At 40.7% G+C, this 24,209-nt stretch overlaps 1 protein-coding gene across 3 annotated transcripts in view; it reads right to left on the reverse strand.

Annotated features, from left to right (window-relative positions):
- Positions 1–1,902: 1,902 nt before the first annotated feature.
- gk5 (glycerol kinase 5) overlaps positions 1,903–24,209 on the reverse strand; it is a 35,607-nt gene continuing 13,300 nt past the window's right edge. For 2 of the 3 annotated variants that reach the window (XM_062022319.1, XM_062022321.1), the window contains exons 9-16: positions 19,936–19,996; positions 19,656–19,782; positions 19,494–19,598; positions 6,143–6,237; positions 5,747–5,850; positions 5,615–5,674; positions 5,259–5,392; positions 1,903–2,372 (exon numbers count right to left, since the gene is read on the reverse strand). In XM_062022319.1, coding sequence (XP_061878303.1) covers positions 2,209–2,372; positions 5,259–5,392; positions 5,615–5,674; positions 5,747–5,850; positions 6,143–6,237; positions 19,494–19,598; positions 19,656–19,782; positions 19,936–19,996 — 850 coding nt within the window. In that variant the 3' untranslated portion in view covers positions 1,903–2,208. The remainder of the gene's footprint in view (positions 2,373–5,258; positions 5,393–5,614; positions 5,675–5,746; positions 5,851–6,142; positions 6,238–19,493; positions 19,599–19,655; positions 19,783–19,935; positions 19,997–24,209) is intronic. The other variant, XM_062022320.1, reaches the window with a different exon arrangement.

Consider the following 24,209-nt stretch of genomic DNA (forward strand, 5'->3'; position numbering starts at 1 on the left):
TGGAGGGTTTGGGTGTGGGCTTTGGTTGGTGTGGCCACGGCGCTCCCGTCGGGGGTGTATTCTGCGGCGGAGGTGCTTGGCACCAGGAGGCGGGGTTATGAGACGAGCCTCCAGTTTTATGATCGCTCAGCACAAGAAATACGTTACACACATACAGATGTTGACAAAATACACTGTACATTATATACCTCAGCTAACTAAACTATGGAAATGTATAATATAATTCATATAGCAATACGGTCTCACTGCACAGCAGGCCAGCAGTTAGCCGAGTCATTGCGCACAATCCACGTTGAGGCACAAATCAGTGACGTGCCTCAACTGGCTGCTGATCACCGCACCGTCTCTTCTCAGTATTTGAACGGCAAATGTGAAAATAAAAATAAAAATAAAAATAATCTAAAACTGGTGAAGTTAAATGGAAAATAACTTTAGTATTATCACTGGATACATATAACAATTTAATTATTATTTTTTTCTTTCCATGATGGCAGGTGAGGCCGTGCCTCCCCTGCCTCTAGTGACGGCACGCCACTGGTATATAACTATATACATATATACCTATACTGTATACCTTTATATACATATACAGTATATACCTATATTGGCTCACCTGCACTAGATTCCTGTGAACTTAAGATGTGACTTTAAGGTTTTACTACTTAGGTATAAAATACTAAACGGTCTAGCTCCATCCTATATTCCCGGCCAGAAATCTGCGTTCTAAGAACTCTGGCTTATTAGTGATTCCCAGAGCCCAAAGAGTGTCTGCAGGCTTTAAAGCGTTTTCTATTCGGGCTCCAGTACAAAACTAATTTGTTTTAATAGATCCCTTTTTAGACCAGTTGATCTGCTGTCTCTCTTTTCTGCTTTGCCCCCCCTATCCTGTGTGGAGAGGTTATCAGGCGACCACGGATCAGCCTCCATGGAGGACGCACTAGCTGTTCAAAGTCTGGACCCAGAATGGACCACTCCTCTTTGCATCAGTCGGTGTTGTCTCTGCGCTGCTGACTTGTCTCCATTCAAGATGATCCCCTGCTGGTCTCCCAATGGACTGGACTTTCACTTGAAGTCAGGACCCAGGATGGACCACTCCTTATGCATCAGTCGGTGACGTCTCTGCACCCCGACATGTCTACATGCAAGATGATCCCCTGCTGGCCCCACTATGGTCTTGACTCTCACATTATTAATTGTATCCACTCAGCATCCATTGCACCCATCACCCAGGGGGTCTCATTTTTTCCATTGGGTTGAGTTTTTTTCTTGCCCTGATGTGGGATCTGAGCAGAGGATGTCGTTGTGGCTTGTGCAGCCCTTTGAGACATTTGTGATTAAGGGCTTTATAAGTCAACTTTGATTGATTCAAACATACATTCATCCATATATATATATATATACACACACACACACACACACACACACATCCATCTATATATATATATATATATATATATATATATATATATATATATATATATATATATATATATATATATATATATATATATATATATACACACACACAGTAATATACTGTATATGTACTCATACATATATATATTTTGTTTTTAAGAATACATTTTTAAAAATATCTTTTTAGGCCATCTCCATGCTTACTTGCTGCGCATATACGTCATACGTTAGCAACCAAAATTATGTTTTGTTACCTGTAACCAGTTTTGTAGAGGTTTTACCAAATAATACATTGCAAGAATTGATTTGAATCGAGAATAGATTCTGAATCGAATTGTCACCCCAAGAATCGCTATCGGATCGAATAGTTGCCTAAAGATTCTCACCTCTTAGAATAAAATATTTGGCGCATGAGCAATTCATATTACAAGTTTAAAATATATGCAATGTCATGCATTACATCATATTTTCTATGAAAGTGGAGACAATTAATACATTTATTAAGATAAAAAATGCACATTATTGCTGGGCTTCATTAAATGATGTGTTTGACAGCTGTGCTGTAGATGCTTGGATGTGTTGACAGTTCTATTAATTTCAAGTGTGCATGGGGTCAGGTGACAACACTCTACCACCACTTGAGACAAGAGAAGAGTTTCCTGAAAACATGTTAAAGCAAACCTTAGTGTCCCCGTGTGGTAACATCTTTAAAATCAACCTCACAGGTGGGTCCAACTGTGAAGTCTCAGTATGGACCGGACCCTCACTATTGTTCTGGGAGCGGACCCAGTGTCAAGGCTGCTTGTACCAATACATGGAGCGTCGGAGGGCCCTTTCCCAGCTCTGGAGGATGGGTGTGTACTGGGAAGCGGCGCAGTCCCCGGCGGCTCCTTTAGGACAAAACACGTCGCCTGCGCTGTGCAGCTTCTTCAGCTCTTCCCGGGTTTTCCAGTAGCCTGCAAGGACAGTAGATGAAGATAAGTAGAGCTTTTTACTCTGTGAACATTACACACTGTTTATTTTGTTTCACAACACCGACCAAAAAAGGCCGTTCATGTTGACAATCCACTATCCGCACCTACTACAGCCATCTTCTGCTATGTTGGAATATCGCTGTCTCACAATCCACTTGCATCATGTGGAGAATTAATAGGGAAGCTCTTCGAAGAAACTTGCTTCGTTCTGTCTCTACAGACTAAAAATAGGCTGTTTGTATGTTTCAAGGCACGACCCGGACCAATATTTATAGACAACAAAGCGACCATGACGAATCTTTGAACGAGCTCTTTCTCCTTGTTGGGTCTGGCCAACATTCAGCGGACTCCTGCAACATCGTTCTGTTATTGTATCCACCGGGCTTTTGGGCCAAAATCCTGTTGTGGATATTTGGGAGCTGTAATATCATGTCATCCGGTTGATTGTAAATAATGTAAATAATTCAATGTGATTATCTTGTGTGATGACTGTATTATGATGATAGTATATATGATAGTATATATCTGTATCATGAATCAATTTAAGTGGACCCCGACTTAAACAAGTTGAAAAACTTATTCGGGTGTTACCATTTAGTGGTCAATTGTACGGAATATGTACTTCACTGTGCAACCTACTAATAAAAGTCTCAATCAATCAATCAACCCATTTGTTTTTGCTTTTTGAGCGTTGTGTCATCCAGAAAAACATTTGTGAGGTCACAAGTCACAGAGAAAAAGGCACTTCTGGCTAACAAGTTTATCTTAAAGCAGGGGTGTCAAATGTATTGTACAAACAAATTCACATATACTCACATACATACATACACACATAAATAGGTACCTACGCTCCCACATACATATACAAATACAGTACATATTTACACACTCAAAGTTCGTACATCCACACGGACATTCATTATACAAACATACACATACTGTACATATACATTCACTGTACAAACATACATATACTGTACATATACACTCACTGTACAAACACATATACACATACTGTACATATACATTCACTGTACAAACACAGATACTGTATACACATTCTGTACATATACATTCACTGTACAAACACACACATACACATACTGTACATATACATTCACTGTACAAACACACATATACACATACTGTACATATACAAGTACATATGCACACATACACTAATGCACATAATCACGTTTCATCAAACATATATTAATGTTGTTGTCCTAGGGTAAACTGGGTACAACACATGGCACACTGACAAAGCTTAACCTATTGTTACTATAACAATCTACAAGGTTAATGTAGGTTGCTTCTCTTTCTTCCCCTCCATTTTTCTGCATTCTTTCATATCTCAAGTTATCATTACGTATATGTATTGTTGCATTTGAACAACTGTATTGTTGATAATAAAGGTAAAGTATTGGTATTGTTCATTATTAATAGCGCTATTTCTATTGGCAGTCGTATTGCTCCATTTTTAGTGTAAAAATGCTCATTGTCATTTCTGTATGATTTTTTATTTTCGCTAACTGCTTATTTGCTATTACTTTTACCATCATATTTGTACATGTCGTATTTGCTGATGTTGCTCTATTGTTGTTGTTGTGTTTGCTGTTGTTGTTTTTGTCTCTCTGTCTAATCCCCCTATTGTCCCCACAATTCCCCCCTCTGTCTTCCTTTTTTTCTCTTTCTATCCCCTCCTGCTCCGGCCCGGCTGCACCAAATGATAATATAAATACATTTAATAAAGTCAAATACGAATAAGGCAACAAGAGAAGTATCCTACACTTCTCTTTTGTAAACTAAATCTGAACAGCCGATATGGGCATCTACATCAACTATATGATTTGCCTGAGAAGCTGGACAAAAAAAAAAAAAAAAAGCAGGGGTGTCTAAACTACTGCTTGCGGGCCAAGTGCTGCCCGCTGGTGTCTTCAGCTTGACCCGCGAGACATCACAAGTTTAATAAGGACGGAGGCCTACGGGCTACCTCCAGTTTGATTGTAAACATCCGACAGCTGCCAGTTTGCCGCCTTTTTGTGGACAATGTGAGTAAATCAGGTCAATGACTGAATTGTACAGAGCACATAACTTACTTATATGACCCAATCTAAACAACCTTTCCCACTTGTGGCGCAAAAAAACGACAACCAATGCAAAAAGTTAACATACATGGTCACACATATCACAAACTGCACACTGAACTTTGTGGAGGTTTTAAAAAATGTTAAAAATTATACTATTAGACTTATCCTGGATGTAAACCATCACTTCCCACACACCCTGAGGGAGCTTGAGAGGTGCTGCAAAGAGGAATGGTTAAAAGTGCCCAAAGATAGGTGTGCCAAGCTTGTGGCATTGATTTCAAAAAGACTTGAGGCTGTAATTGCTGCCAATATGTCATCGACTAAGTATTGAGCAAAGGGTTTTAGTACTTATGTAAGAGTTTATTATTTGTAATAAATGTGCATAAAAAAAATAAAAAAATAAAATATTTTTACATTGTCATTATGGAGTATTGTGTGTAGAATTTTGAGGACAAAAATTGACTTATTCCATTTTAGAAAAAGGGTTTAACATAACAAAATGTGGAAAAAATGGAAGCGCTGTGGATACTTTCCTGTTGCACTGTACATAGAGAATAAGTACTCCTGCATGGGGGCATGACAGGTAATAGCATCTTTAGTGTTAGTAAGACACAATATAGATATAAAAATAAGCATGAACCTTGGTGGTGGTGGTGGTGGTGGTGGTGGTGGTGGTGGTGGGGGGGTGTCTGTCTCTGGGTGGGGTGTGTGTGAAAACAGTAGAGAACCACTGCTCTAAATGTCATTCCCATCAATTCCCCTGTACAACAGAACTTACCCACGGCAAGCCCGGCTACAAAAGCAGCCCCCAGACAGGACATTTCACGGTGCTGGTATCTTGCTACTTTCCTACCAAACAGGTCTGCAGTAAGTTGCACGATGAAGTCATTAGAGGAAACCCCGCCGTCCACCCTGAGAGGCAAGCAAGCCAAAGTGCACTCAGTATTTGCTAGTTATTTAGCGTGCAGCAATGGGAGACACACACATAATGCAACGCCAGGAAATGCTCATGGACATTCACACAGGCAGGCTGTGAAGAGATGTTACACCCTGCTCTCTGGGCGCAAACCCAAGCTTGACGACGGGATATGGGCTCCTGTGATGAAACAGAAAGGCGCCATTCGTGTACCCTACCTGATCTTGGTAATGGGAATGTTGGTTTCTGCCAGCATGGTCTCATAGAGTTGCTTGTTTCTGCAAGGAACACACCAGAGAGAGAGAGAGTGCCATTTACACGCATTTCTCAAGCAGTCAAACAAGACTCACCTGAAGGCAACGGACTCCAGAATGGCACGCACCAGATGACACTTGGTGGTGGAAAGTTTGAGGCCCATGAAGGAAGCGCAAGCTTTTGGGTCGTTCAGAGGAGCCTTTATAGTGAAACATTTCAACAGTGAGTCTTAATAAGGAAGCATACTATTTGTTTGTACCCCAAATGATATTAATATTCATGATGTGCACTTACAAAGACCACTTCACAATGAGAGCAGAGAAAAGAAAATGACACCAAAGAAAATGTTACACATCAAAAGGGTGGATATCAACATTTGCTCTCAATCTCAATCCAGACATGCTAAAAATTTACAGACAGCCCAACTAATTAAAATGTATACAAATAATGTACAAAACAGCAAATGTTTCTATTTACATGCAGACGTTTACCTGCAGGCCGCTAAAAGATGGGATGAAACACACACCATCTGAGTCGTTGACGCTGTAAGCCATGGTGCTGGTATCCTCCACGTCAGAGAAGAGGTCTGCAAATACATGCACACGTATGATATATGTGTAGGTGTAGGTATATATATACATATATATACACTACCGTTCAAAAGTTTGGGGTCACCCAAACAATTTTGTGGAATAGCCTTCAATTCTAAGAACAAGAATAGACTGTCGAGTTTCAGATGAAAGTTCTCTTTTTCTGGCCATTTTGAGCATTTAATTGACCCCACAAATGCGATGCTCCAGAAACTCAATCTGCTCAAAGGAAGGTCCGTTTTGTAGCTTCTGTAACGAGCTAAACTGTTTTCAGATGTGTGAACATGATTGCACAAGGGTTTTCTAATCATCAATTAGCCTTCTGAGCCAATGAGCAAACACATTGTACCATTAGAACACTGGAGTGATAGTTGCTGGAAATGGGCCTCTATACACCTATGTAGATATTGCACCAAAAACCAGACATTTGCAGCTAGAATAGTCATTTACCACATTAGCAATGTATAGAGTGTATTTCTTTAAAGTTAAGACTAGTTTAAAGTTTTCTTCATTGAAAAGTACAGTGCTTTTCCTTCAAAAATAAGGACATTTCAATGTGACCCCAAACTTTTGAACGGTAGTGTATATATACACATATATACAGTATCTACGGTACATATAAATATATATACATACATGTGTTCATACATATACAGTATATACATATAAATATATAGTGTACACATATATCCATATATATATACAGTATATACGTATGTATACACATATATACATAGATATATATGTATATACATATATATGAATACACATATATACATAGTATGTATACACATATATACATAGATACATATGTATACACATATACATACATATATATGTATACACATACGTTAGGTCAGGAAAACAACATAATATATATATATATATATATATATATATATATATATATATATATATATATATATATATATATATATATGTATATACACATATCATCCCTACAAGCCTGTTTCGCAGGTTTCCCTGCTCGTCAGGGGATTTTATTTTATTTATAAAATCCCCTGATGAGCAGGGAAACCTGCTTGTAGGGATGATATAGCATCTTGTTTTTTCCTGACCTAACATATATTCCGCTCTACCCCGGTATTGAGCACTGTATAACGGATAAACCACAGAAACCTTGACTATATATATGCACATATATACACAAATATATACATGTATACACAAATATATATATATATACACACACACATATATATATAGATACATATATGCACATACTGTATATATACATAGATATATACACATACTGTATATATATACACACACACGCACATATATATATATATACACGCAGTGCTTGCACAGCTGTGCTTCTGTGTTTAAAGCGTCACCTTTACCAATGGTTTTGAAGCCCAAATACCTACACATTGCACTTCACGCACCCTTTTTATTAACCAGTAGAAATTCCATTTATTGCCATTTTCCTTCCCACACGGTTTCTGCTTGTATGCGCTCTGTTTGTGTGCGCTGACTCACTCAACATGCGCCTTTGCTCTGTACATTACGATCGCACGGTATTTTTTTTTTCAATGGCAATATTGTACCGTTTTAAATTTATTAGTACCACACTTGCACACATACATACTTCCGGGCGACAGTCTTGGTTGGGGCCTGCTGGGTCTAGTCCCTGTGTCTACTGTGGTAGCTTGATGCTGCAAGGTATTCCGAGGTGCTGCGAGTCGGCCAGTTGCTGGGGTAGTGACCTTGTGTGTCAGCATGTCTGTGATCTTCTTTTAATTCTTTTTTTTAAATGTATTTATTTTTATTTTTTTTTAATATATTTTATTAATATTATTTTTCCCCTCCCTCAGGGGGGACTCGGCGGGGCGGTTGATGGTTGTTCTATCTCCATCGTTGGGGTCCCTGCGGGTGGGGTGGGTGGTTACCGTGGCCCCGTGCCGGGTAGTCCTGCGGCGGCCGATTTGGGTGGGGTGGCCGGGGACTGGCCTCGCCGCGCTCTCCGGGGGTGGGGGCCCGGTTGCCGGTGGGGCGGGGGCGGTCTTCCAGTCCGGTTGCAGGGGGGTCTCTGGGCCCCCCGGGCGGGGCGTCCCGCCTTTCTGCCCGTGTGGGGTGTGGTCTCTCGCTGGCTTGGGGTCTGGCTGTCCCCTGCTTTTCTCGTGCCTTGTCCTCTGCTGGGTGCGTCTGTCTGCGGCCTGCTGCTGACCCTTGTGGGCGGCGCGGAGGGTTCCTGTCGCTGGCCGGCTTGGCTGTGTGGGGGCGGTGGTCCCTGGTTCCCTGGGCACCACACCTACTGTTTGTGGGTTGGGCTCTCGGGGGGGCTGGGGCCGTGCTCTGGCTCCCACGCACACTGGGAGTCGAATATATTGTACATACAAATTCACATATACTCACATACATACATACATAGGTACCTACGCTCCCACATACATACACAAATACAGTACATATTTACATACTCAAAGTTTGTACATCCACACGCACATTCATTATACAAACATACACATACTGTACATATACACTCACTGTACAAACATATACACATTCTGTGCATATTCATTCACTGTACAAACATACATATACACATACTGTACATATACATTCACTGTACAAACATACATATACACATACTGTACAAACACATATACACATTCTGTACATATGCATACATACACTCATGCACATAATCATGTTTCATCAAACATATATTAATGTTGTTTCCCTAGGGTAAACTGGGTATAACACATGGCACACTGACAAAGCTTAACCTATTACTATAACAATCTACAAGGTTAATGTGGTTGCTTCTCTTTCTCCCCTTCCATTTTTCTGCATTCTTTCGTATCTCAAGTTATCATTACGTATATGTATTGTTGCATTTGAACAACTGTATTGTTGATAATAGAGGTAAATTATTGGTATTGTTCATTATCAATATCGCTATTTCTATTGGTATTTGTATTGCTCCATTTGTAGTGTAATAATGTTCATTGTCATTTCTGTATTATTTTTTATTTTCGCTAACTGCTTATTTGCTATCACTTTTACCATCATATTTCTACATGTCGTATTTGCTGATGTTGCTCTATTGTTGTTGTTGTGTTTGCTGTTGTTGTTTTTGTCTCTCTGTCTAATCCCCCTCTTGTCCCCACAATTTCCCCCTCTGTCTTCTTTTTTTCTCTCTTTCTATCCCCTCCTGCTCCGGCCCGGCTGCACCAAATGATAATATAAATACATTTAATAAAGTCAAATACAAATAAGGCAACAAGAGAAGTATCCTACACTTCTCTTTTGTAAAGTAAATCTGAACAGCCGATATGGGCATCTACATCAACTATATGATTTGCCTGAGAAGCTGGACAGGACAAAAAAAATAAAAATACATACATACATATAAACACACACATATATATATACACATATTTACATACACACGTTTATACAAACTTTTATATGTATACAAATATACTGTACGTGTATATATAAACACATATATAAATGTATATATATATGCATGTTGTGTATGTATGTAAATATATATATACGTGTATATGTATGTATATATATATGCACACACACATACACAAGTGTATATGTATGTATGTATATATACACACACACACACACACATACATGTATGCGCCACGATCGTTTACATGTAGGGGAAACCCTGCACACACCATCACCCCCACCCACACACACAGTATATTATGATGGATTTCAAAGAATAGATGTGCAATTCAAAAGTTGTTTGTCCAGAATGCATTTCAAGGTGCGCCAGACCACACCCTCAACCATGGGTGTGTAATATAACAACATACTTTTGCTGAAACTATGCTTGGGACCAATTACAGTTTGCTGAGTGTTTTGAGACAAGAGCAGTCTCTTGGCTAATTGGCTTTAAGTGAACCTCGTAAGATACGACCAAAACATCTGGTCTTACTCACTAGCATTAGCTTATAGCTTGAGATTGACATAACTTTGTTTTCCAAGCATGGGAAGAAAGAAAGTGAGTGTGAAGGACAGTGCTGAGAAGAAGAAGTGGATGATACTCATTGAATTAAAGAAATAAATATTTAAAAACTTAACTAAGTGCATCTCCACTTTGGCGAAGCAATTTGAATGCATTACCGCTCGTCTGCAACATACTGAAACAGGAGTCACACACCAGTCAAGAATGTTACAATAATATCGAAATAGTGGACATTTAACCATGAAAATGTGGAGAAGCTGCTGATGGTGTGTTTGACGGCAAAGCAGCTGGAAGGAGATACCGCCGAAGTCCACTTTCCAAGGTAAATATCAAGGTTTTCCCTACATGTAATTGATCGTGGTGCGCCTCCATGGCAAGATACTGTAGATGCCGCCACACCTTAAAAGTAAAGTTGTTTTTTTTTTTACACGAAAACACATTTAAAAAAATCATATATAGCATCAATGGATACACTGTATCTAGTCTATTAGGAACGTACTATTGTTTGAAAAAAACATCTCAAATATCATAAAAACGTGTAGTTCTATTTTGCAAAAAAAAACTAAAATCGTGTACTCCGGCTTCCTCCCACGTTCCAAAAACATGCATGTTACTAGCATGTGTCCCCTAACCACCTGTGTTAACTAACATAATTAGATTCATTGAAGACTGTAAATTGTCCATAGATATTAATGTGAGTGTGAATGGTTGTCTTTCCATGTATGTGCCCTGTGATTGGCCATGCTAATTTATGTTAGCCTGTCAATGAGCTGGTCCATTGTACGTTAGCATTAAGCTAGTGGAATTACAGCCAATCTTTATCCTGTTTAATTGCATTGCTTTTTTTCCAGTTTGTTCCAAACTGCATGAATAATTTAACATGATTCCTACATGTATGTGCACTTCATGTGTATATATGTATATTCTACAGTGACTTCATTGTGGAGAATAACAATAAACCACCTCAAGTTATTTTTTTCCATCTCAAAGGACTGTTTACCTATTTGGCAAACTAAATTCCAACATTCAGGGAGGGCAGAAGAAAGTGTAGTATGTGTTACCTTTTACAATAAACAGCAACAATTAAAAAATAAAGAAGAACAATGTAGTACAAGAAAACATAGCCATCCATCCATTCATATCTAACTAATAAAACAGATTTGTTTTTAAATAAACTGTACATAACGCATTTATTTTTTAGAAACACATCCAACCTTTCTGTAGCCTTTTTAAAGAAAATACATCAATCACTCAAAATGATTGTGACGTTATATATGATGAAGTCACATTGACCACGCCCACACTGCCACATGCATAATGGCAATCTGGGGGAAACTCTGAATACTGGACATTATTATTACATTACTTCATAAAACTACTGTAGTAGTCAGTAATACATTGCATTGTATTGTTTTTGTACAATATTCATTTTCTAAAAGTTTGTTTTCAAAAGGCACGTTAATGTTAAAATTGTCCTGTTTTGGGGGGGCGAGCACCAATTAAATTGATATTAATTTATTTCAATTAGAGACTTTTATTTGAGATAGAAGTGTCACAGAACTAGGGCTGGGCGATATATCTATATACTCGATATATCGCGGGTTTGTCTCTGTGCGATATAGAAAATGACTATATCGTGATATTCGAGTATATGTTCTCACCCAGTTGCTTTTAGCTGCGGGCATTACACTGCATGTGTTTCCCCACTCTTTCCTGTCTCCCCTTCTCACATATACTTAAAACAAGCGCACCTTCTTACATACGTCACGCGTGCCACGTCACACGACCTCCCAGAGCAGAAAGGTAGCTACATGGGTAACATTAGCTGTGATGCTAACGGTGCGTTGCGAGTGGTAATACGAGAGAAAGAAGGTGCAAATCTGGTAACAAATAAAGGAAGAATTAATTCCCAAGAAAAACAGCACGGGGTGCATCGTCTGGCGGTGGTTTGGCTTCAAGCGGGAATATGTTGAACAATTATGCGGCAAAAGCGTTGCTACAAAAAGTAGCACCACTGCTATTTGATTTCCTATTATGCAGCTCATTTATATTTGAGACTTATTGAAATATCTTGTGTGAGATCATGCACAAAACTGGACTTTATTTGTTTTAAACTATTGTAGTGGCTTTCTGTACAAAAAGTGCACTTTAATTTAGTGTTGTTTTGATATGTCATTTTAGTGACATCATGCACAAAAGTGCACTCATAGCTTGTTTTAAAATGTCTCTGACAATCTTGCACTTGCTGTTTTGAAATGACATGAATGTTTGTGTCACTGCTTAATAACTGTTTAATAAATACAGTTTTGCTAAATAGACTTAGTTGTGATTTCCCTCTCTGCATAAAAGTTTAAAATGAGCATATATTAATGCAGTATGAACAAGAATGTTTTAATGTAGAATAGAAGAATCATCATACTGGTGTGATTATATGCATCAAGTGTTCATTCAAGGCTAAGGCAAAATATCAAGATATATATCGTGTATCGTGACATGGCCCAAAAATACCGAGATATTAATAAAAGGCCATATCGCCCAGCCCTACACAGAACCAATTGAGATTGTGAGTTGAGGTACTACTGCACAATACAGTTGTGCAGTAGTAATTTGTGCCATACTAAATATAAGCCTGGTTGTGTTGTGGCTAATAGAGTATATATATGTCTTGTGTTTATTTACTGTTTTAGTCATTCCCAGCTGAATATCAGGTCCCACCCGCCTCTCACAGCATCTTCCCTATCTGAATCGCTTCCACTGCCCTCTAGTCCTTCACTCTCACTTTCCTCATCTACGAATATTTCATCCTCGCTCAAATTAATGGGGAAATCGTCGCTTTCTCGGTCCGAATCGCTCTCGCTGCTGGTGGCCATGATTGTAAACAATGTGCAGGTGTGAGGAGCTCCACATCCTGTGACTACTTCCGGTACAGGCAAGGCTTTTTTATCAGCGACCAAAAGTTGCAAACTTTATCGTCGATGTTCTGTACTAAATCCTTTCAGCAAAAATATGGCAATATTGCGAAATGATCAAGTATGACACATAGAATGGACCTGCTATCCCCGTTTAAATAAGAAAATCGCATTTCAGTCGCCTTATAATCTGGTGCACATTTTATATGAATAAAGACCTGAATAGACCCGCTCCTCGCCAGTGCGCCTTATACTCTGGTGTGCCCTATGATTCGGAAAATACGGTACTTTTTCTTGCAACTGTATATGGACATAATTATTGGGACACCTGTGTGGACACTTTTGTTATTATTTTAGACACTGACAGCCAGACTGCCACTTTGTAGCTAAAACAACTTCCACTTTGGGGAAAAGAACATTTGTGAGACTGCTGGGTCACAGTCTGCGTTCTAGATCACGCCAAGAGCGTTTGATGAGGTTAAGAAGGTCTGAGCGTTTTAAGAACGTTTCTGCGACATGCTTAATGTGAAAGGGAAATTGCCCTTTTTTTGGAATTCTGTCTATAACTCAAAATCCTGATGTAAGACAAGATGCATTCTAATTCATAAATAAAAATCAGGTTACAATGGAACCAATGGGAGCCATGACAACAATGAATCTTTTCGACCCATAAAACCCAATAAAAAAACATCCAAAAAGCGCCAAACAATACTCCATTTACATGTTGTGACCTGATTATTAAGTATTAGCGATATTGTTATCATAAGTGCTAACGTTAAGAACCTACGTTTAGACAGAGAGGCGACTTCCTTAAGATGCTGTATCAGCTGCTGAGCTGCTTTCTCACCTCAGAGCTTGTGAAAGTTAATTTTGGATCAAAAATTATGCCTCTCATCTTCAAAGCGGCATGGCGTAGTGGGTAGAGCGCCCGTGTCAGAAACCTGAGGGTTGCAGGTTCGCTCCCCGCCTCTTACCATGCCGTTGTGTCCTTGGGCAGGACACTTCACCCTTGCCCCCGGTGCCACTCACACCGGTGAATGAATGATAGGTGGTGGTTGGAGGGGCCGTAGGCGCAAATTGGCTGCCACGCTTCCGTCAGTCAACCCCAGGGCAGCTGTGGCTACGAAAGTAGCTTACCACCACCAGGTGTGAATGAATGATGGGTTTTTAACATGTAAAGCGACTTTGGGTACTTAGAAAAGCGCTATATAAATCCCAGGTATTATTATTATTATTATTAAAGCAAAATGATGTGGACATAAACTGAGAAGTTGGTCAACTTTGACAGCCAATTTAGACCCTGAGATGGCAAGAAAGGCACGCAAAAGACGCTGGTTTATACCAATCGGTTTTTTCTTTGCTCGGATTAAGAGTGATTCTTCATCTAAACTCGAAAATATTTCAACACCCTAACAGTCAGCGTTCCAGTGAGAGCAGACATTGTACAGTAAGTGATGTTTTAGGGCCCGAGCAGCAAAGGCTGCGAGAGGCCTATTGTAATTGCTTCGTGCAATATTTTTCTCCCACTTCGATCATATATTTGAGGCCCTTAAGACACACGAAAACTCGCCAATTTTTGCATGCGAGTCCACTGCGGCAAAAATATTTTCATTTTGTGGACACCAAACACGAAATTTCAAAACTGATTCTCGAGTGCCCGCTTGAAATGTTTAAAAAAAGTAGCTCCTGCAACCAGTTTCACCTATCGTCACGAAAAATGGCAGGCGACGTCGACCATGACAAGACACGAAAAAGTCTCAAGATTCCATATTTGAAAAAAAAACAGGGAGTTGGCCATCTTGGTGTCAGTCAGCCATTTTTAGGCCAAAAACAGGGGTCATACTTTAACGAACTCCTCCAAGGGACTTTGATCAAATGAACCATGGTTAAAATGACAAATACTAGACAGATAGGCAATGCTAAATTGCGAAATAATTTTGCCTAAGCCTTAGGATGTGGGCGAGGCCTGGCGCCAAACTTAGATCTGATGATTTGCCACACAATTTTCAACTTTTATACTTTTATAACTCGGCTCTACAAATTCAGATCTTGGTCGTAACTGGACAAATTATGATATTGACACCTTGAAGTGCCCGCCCCCCCCCATACGTGGGGGGGCGGGTGGAGCCTGGCGGCGAAACCTGCTCCTCGCCATCAACCATCAAACCGTCATTAGTTCTCTTGAGATGATCGGATCCCCTTCCAAACTGATATGACACTTTTAGGTTGGGGTCTGACCATGACAAGACGTTATTGACACTAAGATTATAGAGGAACATTTTAACAGTGGTAACTTCCTTCCGCATGCTCTGATCTTCCTGAATTTTTTTGTGGTGGGTTAGGGCAGTGGTTTTCAAATGGGGGTACACGTACCCCTGGGGGTACTTGAAGGTATGCCAAGGTGTACGTGAGATTTTTTTTAAAATATTCTAAAAATAGCAAGAATTCAAAAATCCTTCATAAATATATTTATTGAATAACACTTCAACAAAATATGAATGTAAGTTCATAAACTGAACATCAAATCAAGTAGGCTATTCCATTCATTACCATAAACCCAGAGTTTCCCCCATGCCATGATGGTTTGGCCTTCACTAAAATCCATCCATCCATTTTCTACCGCTTATTCCCTTCGGGGTCGCGGGGGGCGCTGGAGCCTATCTCAGCTACAATCGGGCGGAAGGCGGGGTACACCCTGGACAAGTCGCCACCTCATCGCAGGGCCAACACAGATAGAGAGACAACATTCACACACTAGGGCCAATTTCAGTGTTGCCAATGAACCTATCCCCAGGTGCATGTCTTTGGAGGTGGGAGGAAGCCGGAGTACCCGGAGGGAACCCACGCAGTCACGGGGAGAACATGCAAACTCCACACAGAAATATCCCGAGGCCGGGATTGAACTCACGACTACTCAGGACATTCGTATTGTGAGGCAGACGCACTAACCCCTCTGCCACTAAAATGTCTGTCAAAAAGAACTGTGAAAAGAAATGCAACAATGCAATATTCAGTGTTGGAAGCTAGATTTTTTTTGGACATGTTCCATAAATATTGATGTTAAAGATTTATTTTTTTGTGAAGAAATGTTTAGAATTAAGTTCATGAATCCAGATGGATCTCTATTACAATCCCCAAAGAGGACACTTTAAGTTGATAATTACTTCTAAGTGTAGACATCTTTATTTATAATTGAATCACTTGTTTATTTTTCAGCAAGTTTTTAGTTATTTTCATCTTTTTTTCCAAATAGTTCAAGAAAGACCACTACAAAGAGCAATATTTTGCACTGTTATACAATTTAATAAATCAGAAACTGATGACATAGTGCTGTATTTTACTTCTTTATTTCTTTTTTTCAACCAAAAATGCTTTGCTCTGATTAGGGGGTACTTGAATAAAAAAAAATTCCACAGGGGGTACATCACTGAAAAAAGGTTGAGAACCACGGGGTTAGGGCATTGGAAATGTTGTGAGGCATTCGTAATGCGTGCCCGCCGACTCACGTGAACCCCAGATTGCACAATGGTGCGAGGGCCCTCTCAACGCTGCTCGCAGCTTCAACTATGTTTTTTAGCTCTCATGAAGTCTGCAGTGAGTAATAATCACTGATGTTGAAGGAAAAAGTGAAAGTTGTGATGCGTTTATTAAATTAATGCACCGCCTTATGCTTAAAATGATCGAAATACATAAATATTACATGGTATTATAAATGTTACTACATTAAATATATACTTACAGCATGTATATAAAACCTTAATGGAGGTGTTTGGATGTTTGTTAAGTGCTTTATAGGTAGAATAGAACGATTCCAATAGGCACCATTGAAAGAGGACTTTTGATCCCATTTATTTACTAGTTTGAATGCAATAAAAAATAAAAATGTGTGCTTGTCCTACATAAGGATTGTGAATGATTAACACAATTCCAAAAAAGTGAAGTTCCCATTTAAGTCAAACAGCACAAGGATCAAGAGAAACAGGGGGCGGGGAGGCGTCCTTTTCGTGTCGTCCTTGCCAGTTCCAGGTCCTAAATGGCTGTCAAAATGTCCCAATTTGTGGGAATATATCCTCAGTCATCTATTTTTGAGGTGAGATGCATGATTTATGATCTAGAGCATGGGTGTCAAACTCTGGCCCGCGGGCCAAATTTGGCCCGCCGAGTAATGTCATTTGGCCCTTGAGGCAATATCAAATTAACATTAGATCTGGCCCGCCGGTATTAAAACAGCGACGGTGCAGCTGTAATACCGCATTCACCGCTAACATACTTGCCAAACAGCGTGCCAATTTATGCAGCTTTTACACACACACTCACATATGGCTGCAAGACATACTTATACGTAGTCAACAGCCATACAGATCATACTGACGGTGGGCATATACATTTTTTTTGATACTGTTACAAATATGCGCCACACTGTGAACCCACACCAAACAAGAATGACAAACACATTTCGGGAGAACATCCGCACCGTAACACAACATAAACAACAGAACAAATACCCAGAACCCTTTGCAGTACTAACTCTTCCGGGACGCTACAATATACACCCCCGCTACCACCAAACCCCCCCCAACCCCGCCCACCTCAAAGTTGAAAGTTGATTTTGCACTATTAAGTTATATAAGAGTTGCTTGTTCCATATTCATGGTTAAAGCAAATCAGTGTGGAGGTATAGAATAGGCAAATATAAGCTTTGGTTTCAGTCTATTCCTTTTTCGGTCATTCTATTTCTTTTCTATTCTTTTTGTGTGTAAATGTGTACTGTTAAACTGGTCACACAAAATGGTTAATGGTTGATTATATGACCGAAATAAACTTATTTCATTCATTCATTCATTGCTTGTTGTTGTGTTTCGACTAAAGGGTAGGTGACGGCAAACAGACACCAGAGGGCAGTAATGTTCACTAATTTATTATATATATAATAAATATATATATATATAATAATAATAATAATAATAATAATAACAACAATACAACTAAACTATAGAATGGAGTGTGTGACCAAAATACAAGAGTGTGTGAAGTAATACTATGTGTGTAATTTAACTGAAGTGTGTATTACCAAAGTGTTGAATGAGATACAAGGAAGTCCAGGGGGGCAGGAAGGTGATCCCCGGGCGAGAGAGAAGCGTCAGAGAAGAACGTGTCCAAGCGGGAGGTCGAGAATCCAAAAGGCAGTCCGGGGGGGCAAGGGGAACAACAAGGGATCACAGGGGGACACGAGAATCGACAGGTACGGAAGACTATACTCCGGCGCCGCCTGGCAGGTTGTGCGAGCTTATGAAGGCAGGTCCTTCATTTCGGGCAGGTGTGCTGATTGCCGGCGATCGATTGCAGCTGGCGGCTGCCGCGGGGCGGAGACGCGCACGCGCGCTCCTGGATGTGCGCGCCCGTGGGCGTGTCCTGAGGTGCGCTCACTGGAGTGCACAGACGGATGAGAGGCGTTGGCAGGAGTCTGAACCGTAACACTTGTTCCATATTCAGTGTTAAAGCAAATCAGTGTAGCAAACTGAGCAATAATTAACATTTTATTCATGAACTTTCTCTTGCTACTTCAGGCTTGAATGTTTGATTCATTCATTATTATTTTATTTTCAAATCTATTATTAGCCTGTGGAAAAAGTTTATTTTGATATTTACCTGAGAAGGCTGCACATAGAAAACAGGCATTCAATTTTTATTTAAATTTTATTTGATATGCCATTGATATTTTTTAATTATTATAATTATTATTTGAAACTCGATTTTGCATGTCACTATAAAGTTATATAAGCCTTGCTTGTTCAATATTCAATGCAAAACTTGTTTGGGTCCCTATTAAAAGGTTAATTTTTTCAACCTTGGCCCGCGGCTTTGGTCAGTTTTAAATTTCGGCCCACTCTGTATTTGAGTTTGACACCCCTGATCTACAATAAACTTACAGGGAGCAAGGAAGCAGCAGACCATTCAATGATGTAAACATAGGCACACAGGACGTGATCATGGTGCCCCTATAAATAGTTTTTCTGCGTTAGTGCTTATAATAACAATATCACTAATACTTGTAAATATTCAAGTCACCAAATGTATGGAGTATTGTAGGCGCTTTTTGAATGGTTATTTATTTTATGAGCGGAATAGAGGAGCTCCCATTGGCTCCAATGTAAGCTGACTTCTAGTTACGTTTATTTAATATTTACAATGCAGAGCAAATTCCAAACAGCTCGTTTGCCTCGTTTGAAGGAAGGCAAGATTATTTTATAAAAATCTCTGCAAAGCCTCCACGGTTTGATTTCAAATTTTCGGGACTTATGCAGATCCCAAACACACTTAAGCAGGTACCATCAGGTAAGAGTGTCCCAAGGGCTTTATATATAAAATACTCCTAATCACTTACCCAGTGCCTGGGCCCACCGAATGGCAGTTCCAGTGTCTGCTGCGTTGCCCTCAGCCAGATACACCAACTCTGAGCCTATTTTCCACCCAACTAGTGGATAGAGACCTACAGAGAATTGACATGAATATTATCATGTAGCACACTTCAAGTATTTTACTTTACCAGTGATGGACGTGTGCGGTCTGCTGCCAGTGTTAATGTCCATGAAGGTTCCTGTTCCCATGGTGATTTTTACATCACCTACATTGTAACAGCACTCTCCAAACATGGCGGCCTGTTGGTCCGCCATCTACAGCAAGAAGGATTTCCTAGTCACGTGATGTGTGTATGTGCCAGATAACAGAGTCACACCAGGACAATACAGACACTGATACGAAAAGCCAAAGAGGGTTAAATGGTTATCATAATCACATGGATAACACAGGGTGTGCCGCCAACTCACCACAGACATAATGGGAATGGATACTCCAAATATGGATGGGTCCGTAGAACCAAATTCATGGCTGGCGTGCGTGGTGAAGGAAACACACTGAGTCACCATTTCTACTCAATCACAATTGCACTCTGCTGTTGCTTTACAGTGGGAACAACAAGAGTGTGCAGATGTTGTCCCTATTCCACATTCACTCAACTGTGATAATACACTCAACTGCAGCAAAAATCTATTCATGCTGCAATAATGTTATATCTCATTATTCTGCCTTTACAGAGATAAGAAGACTGAATATTAATTTGCCACGGTCAAAAAGGGATTACCGTATTTTCTGGTCGATAGCGCACACCGGTATTTCAGCCGCACAAACTAAACTTTAGATGAAAAAAAATTCCCCCATATATTAGCCGCACCGGACTATAAGCTGCAGATATATACGTTGTGAAATTAGTTATTTAAACAGAAATATTCTGTAAATGTTTATTTACATACTTCAAATGTTTCCAAATGGTGCCTGTAACACAGCAGTAAAACAGCTGATGGAAAAAAATAGAAGTCATCGTCATGGAGCCACTAGCTGCAGAAGCTAGCTCTCCAATCAGCTAAACAGACTCAATAACTCCACAGTGACATTTTGGTGAATTTACTGAGGAATTTGTGAAACTGAAACAATACAAAAAGAATGCCATGGTAAAGTAAAAATACTAACAGACACTCGTAAACGTGTTGGCATATTAGCTAGAGCTAAGGATGCTGGCTTCATTACATTACGATTGCACGTACAAATATGCATGAAAACACTCCTACAGACATCACACATGGGACGCTTTTTAGTAAGTAAGAATTGTTTTAGTTATATTGTAAAACTTACAAACGTTGCTTTGAGTAATGAATGAAGAATCCATTCGAGTAGAAACACTTTGGATGATTAGAAAACAGAACGGCACTTCCGGTTCAAAACATTTAACAGCAGGAAACACTGTAGGCATTCACCCAGCTGCACCTGCAGTGAGCGAACTTGTCCAAAAGATGGTGCCACAGCACAAACAAAAACACACAATTTAAGTGTCTTTGCTTGTGTTTAGTGAAAACTGTTTGCTTTGTGGCTGTCAGCGAAGAAAAATCCATAAATTAGCCACACCGTTTTATAAGGCGCAGGGTTTAAAGCCTAGGAAAAAAGTAGCGGCTACTGGGCCGGAATTTTAAAATGTAATGTATTTTATTATTGTGCTACTAGTTTGCAGTAAACATACCACCATATATACACATACTATCATACTGTGCGAGCTGTCTCTAATATATTGGCGCTTGTGGCGCTAAAAAAGGTTAAATTAATATCTTTCTGACAGTCCACCCATCCATCTTCAACCACTTATCCGGAATCGGGTCGCGGGGACAACAGCTCCAGCAGAGACCCTCAGACTTCCCTCTCCAGAGCAACATTAGCAACTTCCTCCTGGGGAATCCCGAAGCGTTCCCAGGCCAGAGAGGAGATGTAATCCCCCCCATCTGGTCCTTGGCCTGCCGCGGGGTCTCCTCCCAGTGGGACGTGCAACGAGGACCTCCCTAGGGAGACGCTCGTGAGGCATCCGCACGAGATGCCCGAACCACCTAAGCTGGCTCCTTTCCAAGCGAAGGAGCAGCGGCTCTACTCAGAGTCTCTCTCGGGTGACTGAACTTCTCACCCTATCTCTAAGGGAGATCCCAGCCACCCTTCTGAGGAAACTCATTTCGGCCGCTTGTATCCGCGATCTTATTCTTTCGGTCATGACCCGCACTTCATGACCCTAGGTGAGAGTAGGAATGTAGATAGCTCAGTAGACCGAGAGCTTTGCCTTCTGGCTCAGCTCTCGTTTCGTCACAACAGTGCGGCAGAGAGATCGCAATACTGCCCCAGCTGCTCCGATTTTCCGGCTGATTTCCTTTTACATCTTTCCCTCACTCGTGAACAATACCCCAAGATACTTAAACTCCTCCACCAGGGACAGAGTCTTGTCCTCTACCTGGACTGTACAAACCATCGGTTTCCTGCTGGCCACGGCCTCAGATTTGGAGATGCTGATCCTCATTCCAGCCGCTGAACACTCGGCTGCAAACTGATCCAGTGAGAGCTGAAGGTCACGAACTGAAGGTGCCATCAGGACCACATCATCTGCAAACAGCAGTGACGCAACCTTTAGCCCCCTGAGACGTATACCCCCTCCGCCATGGCCACGACTCTGCCTAGAAATCCTGTCCATGAAAATCACAAACAGGATAGGTGACAGAGCGCAGCCCTGGCTGAGACCAACCCCCACTGGAAACGGATCCGATTTACATCCACGCACCCGGACACAACTCTCGCTTTGGTTGTACAGAGATTGGATGGCCCTCAGAAGGGTTCCCCTCAGTCCGTACTCCCTCAGCACCTCCCACAAGATCTCCCGGGGGACCCGGTCAGACGCCTTCTCCAAATCCACAAAGCACATGTAGACTGGATAGGCATACTCCCAGGCCTTCTCCAGGATTCCCGAAAGAGTAAAGAGCTGGTCAGTTGTTCCACGACCAGGACGGAATCCACATGCTCCTCTTGAATCTGAGGTTCGACTATCGGCCGGACCCTCCTTTCCAGTACCTTGGCGTAAACTTTCCCAGGGAGGCTGAGTAGTGTGATACCCCTGTAATTAGCACACACCCTCTGGTCCCCCTTTTTGAAAAGGGGGACCACCACCCCAGTCTGCCACTCCCTCGGCACTGTCCCAGACTTCCACGCAATGTTGAAAAGGCGTATCAACCAAGACAGCCCGTCAACACCCAGAGCCTTCAGCATTTCTGACAGTAACCATTGTTAATGCTGTAAAGGCTGAATTGTTTTATCAGGCTTTGCAATGAATAAAGTTGGGGATCCCAGGGCACCTCACAATGTGATACCATGGGTTGAAACAAAATCAAAGAAAAAATACATTTCATAGCTCATATTTTGCATCATTGGAAATAATTTTGCATATTTTAGCGCCTTTGTTTCTTCTAGTGCAAGGCTAAATTAATGTGGCTTACGTGTTGTGTGTGCATTCCAATATTGCTGAGGCAGCAGTTCACATCTTTAGTTATAAACAGTGTTCAGAAAATTACCTTTAAAAAAGTAATTACAGTAACTCGTTACTTTACCAAGAGTAATTTAATTACTAACGGAATTACTTTTTAATAAATGTGATTAATTACTGGAGAAAACAACCTTTAAATATCTGGCATATGCAATTGAGAGATGTTTCATGAGAGCTAAGTGTGTGTGCATGTGTGCCTGTTACCAAGTGACGTCAGGGAGAGTGCGCTCACGGCAGCATTTTAGCTCAGCTGTGTTTGTTAGCTTAGCAGCGAATTAACTGCTAGTAACGGCAGCTCTGTTGGATCTTTTCGCGGGATCATATTAGCGCTAGAGCTGGGCAATGTGGACCAAAACTCTTATCCCAAAATATTTTGGCTGAATACTGATATACGATACATATCGCAACATTTTTTTCTGGATAGTGAATTTAGACAAAGTCAAACCCGGACATGCGTCTCAGGTTGTTTTATTGAAACCAATACTCAATACATTTCTGGAAATGTTTAAAGGCCTACTGAAATGAAATTTTCTTATTTGAACAGGGATAGCAGGTCCATTCTGTGTCATACTTGATAATTTCGCGATATTGCCATATTTTTGCTGAAAGGATTTAGTAGAGAACATCAACGATAAAGTTTGCAACTTTTGGTCGCTGATAAAAAAGCCTTGCCTGTACCGGAAGTAGCGTGACGTCACAGGTTGTGGAGCGCCTCACATCTGCACATTGTTTACAATCATGGCCAGCAGCAGCGAGAGCGATTCGGACCGAGAAAGCGACGATTACCCCATTAATTTGAGCGAGGATGAAAGATTCGTGGATGAGGAAAGTGAGAGTGAAGGATTAGAGGGCAGTGGAAGCGATTCAGATAGGGAGAGGCGGGTGGGACCTGATATTCAGCTGGGAATTACTAAAACAGTAAATAAACACAAGACATATATATACTCTATTAGCCACAACACAACCAGGCTTATATTTAATATGCCACAAATGAATCCCGCATAACAAACACCTCCCCCCTCCCGTCCATATAACCCACCAATACAAATTAAACACCCGCACAACACACTCAATCCCACAGCCCAAAGTACCGTTCACCTCCGTAAAGTTCATACAGCACATATATTTCCCCAAAGTTACGTACGTGACTAGGGATGTCCCGATCCAGGTTTTTGCACTTCCGATCCGATACCGATATTG

Source organism: Entelurus aequoreus, linkage group LG16 (genome assembly GCF_033978785.1).
Source record: "Entelurus aequoreus isolate RoL-2023_Sb linkage group LG16, RoL_Eaeq_v1.1, whole genome shotgun sequence".
Taxonomy (NCBI): domain Eukaryota; kingdom Metazoa; phylum Chordata; class Actinopteri; order Syngnathiformes; family Syngnathidae; genus Entelurus; species Entelurus aequoreus.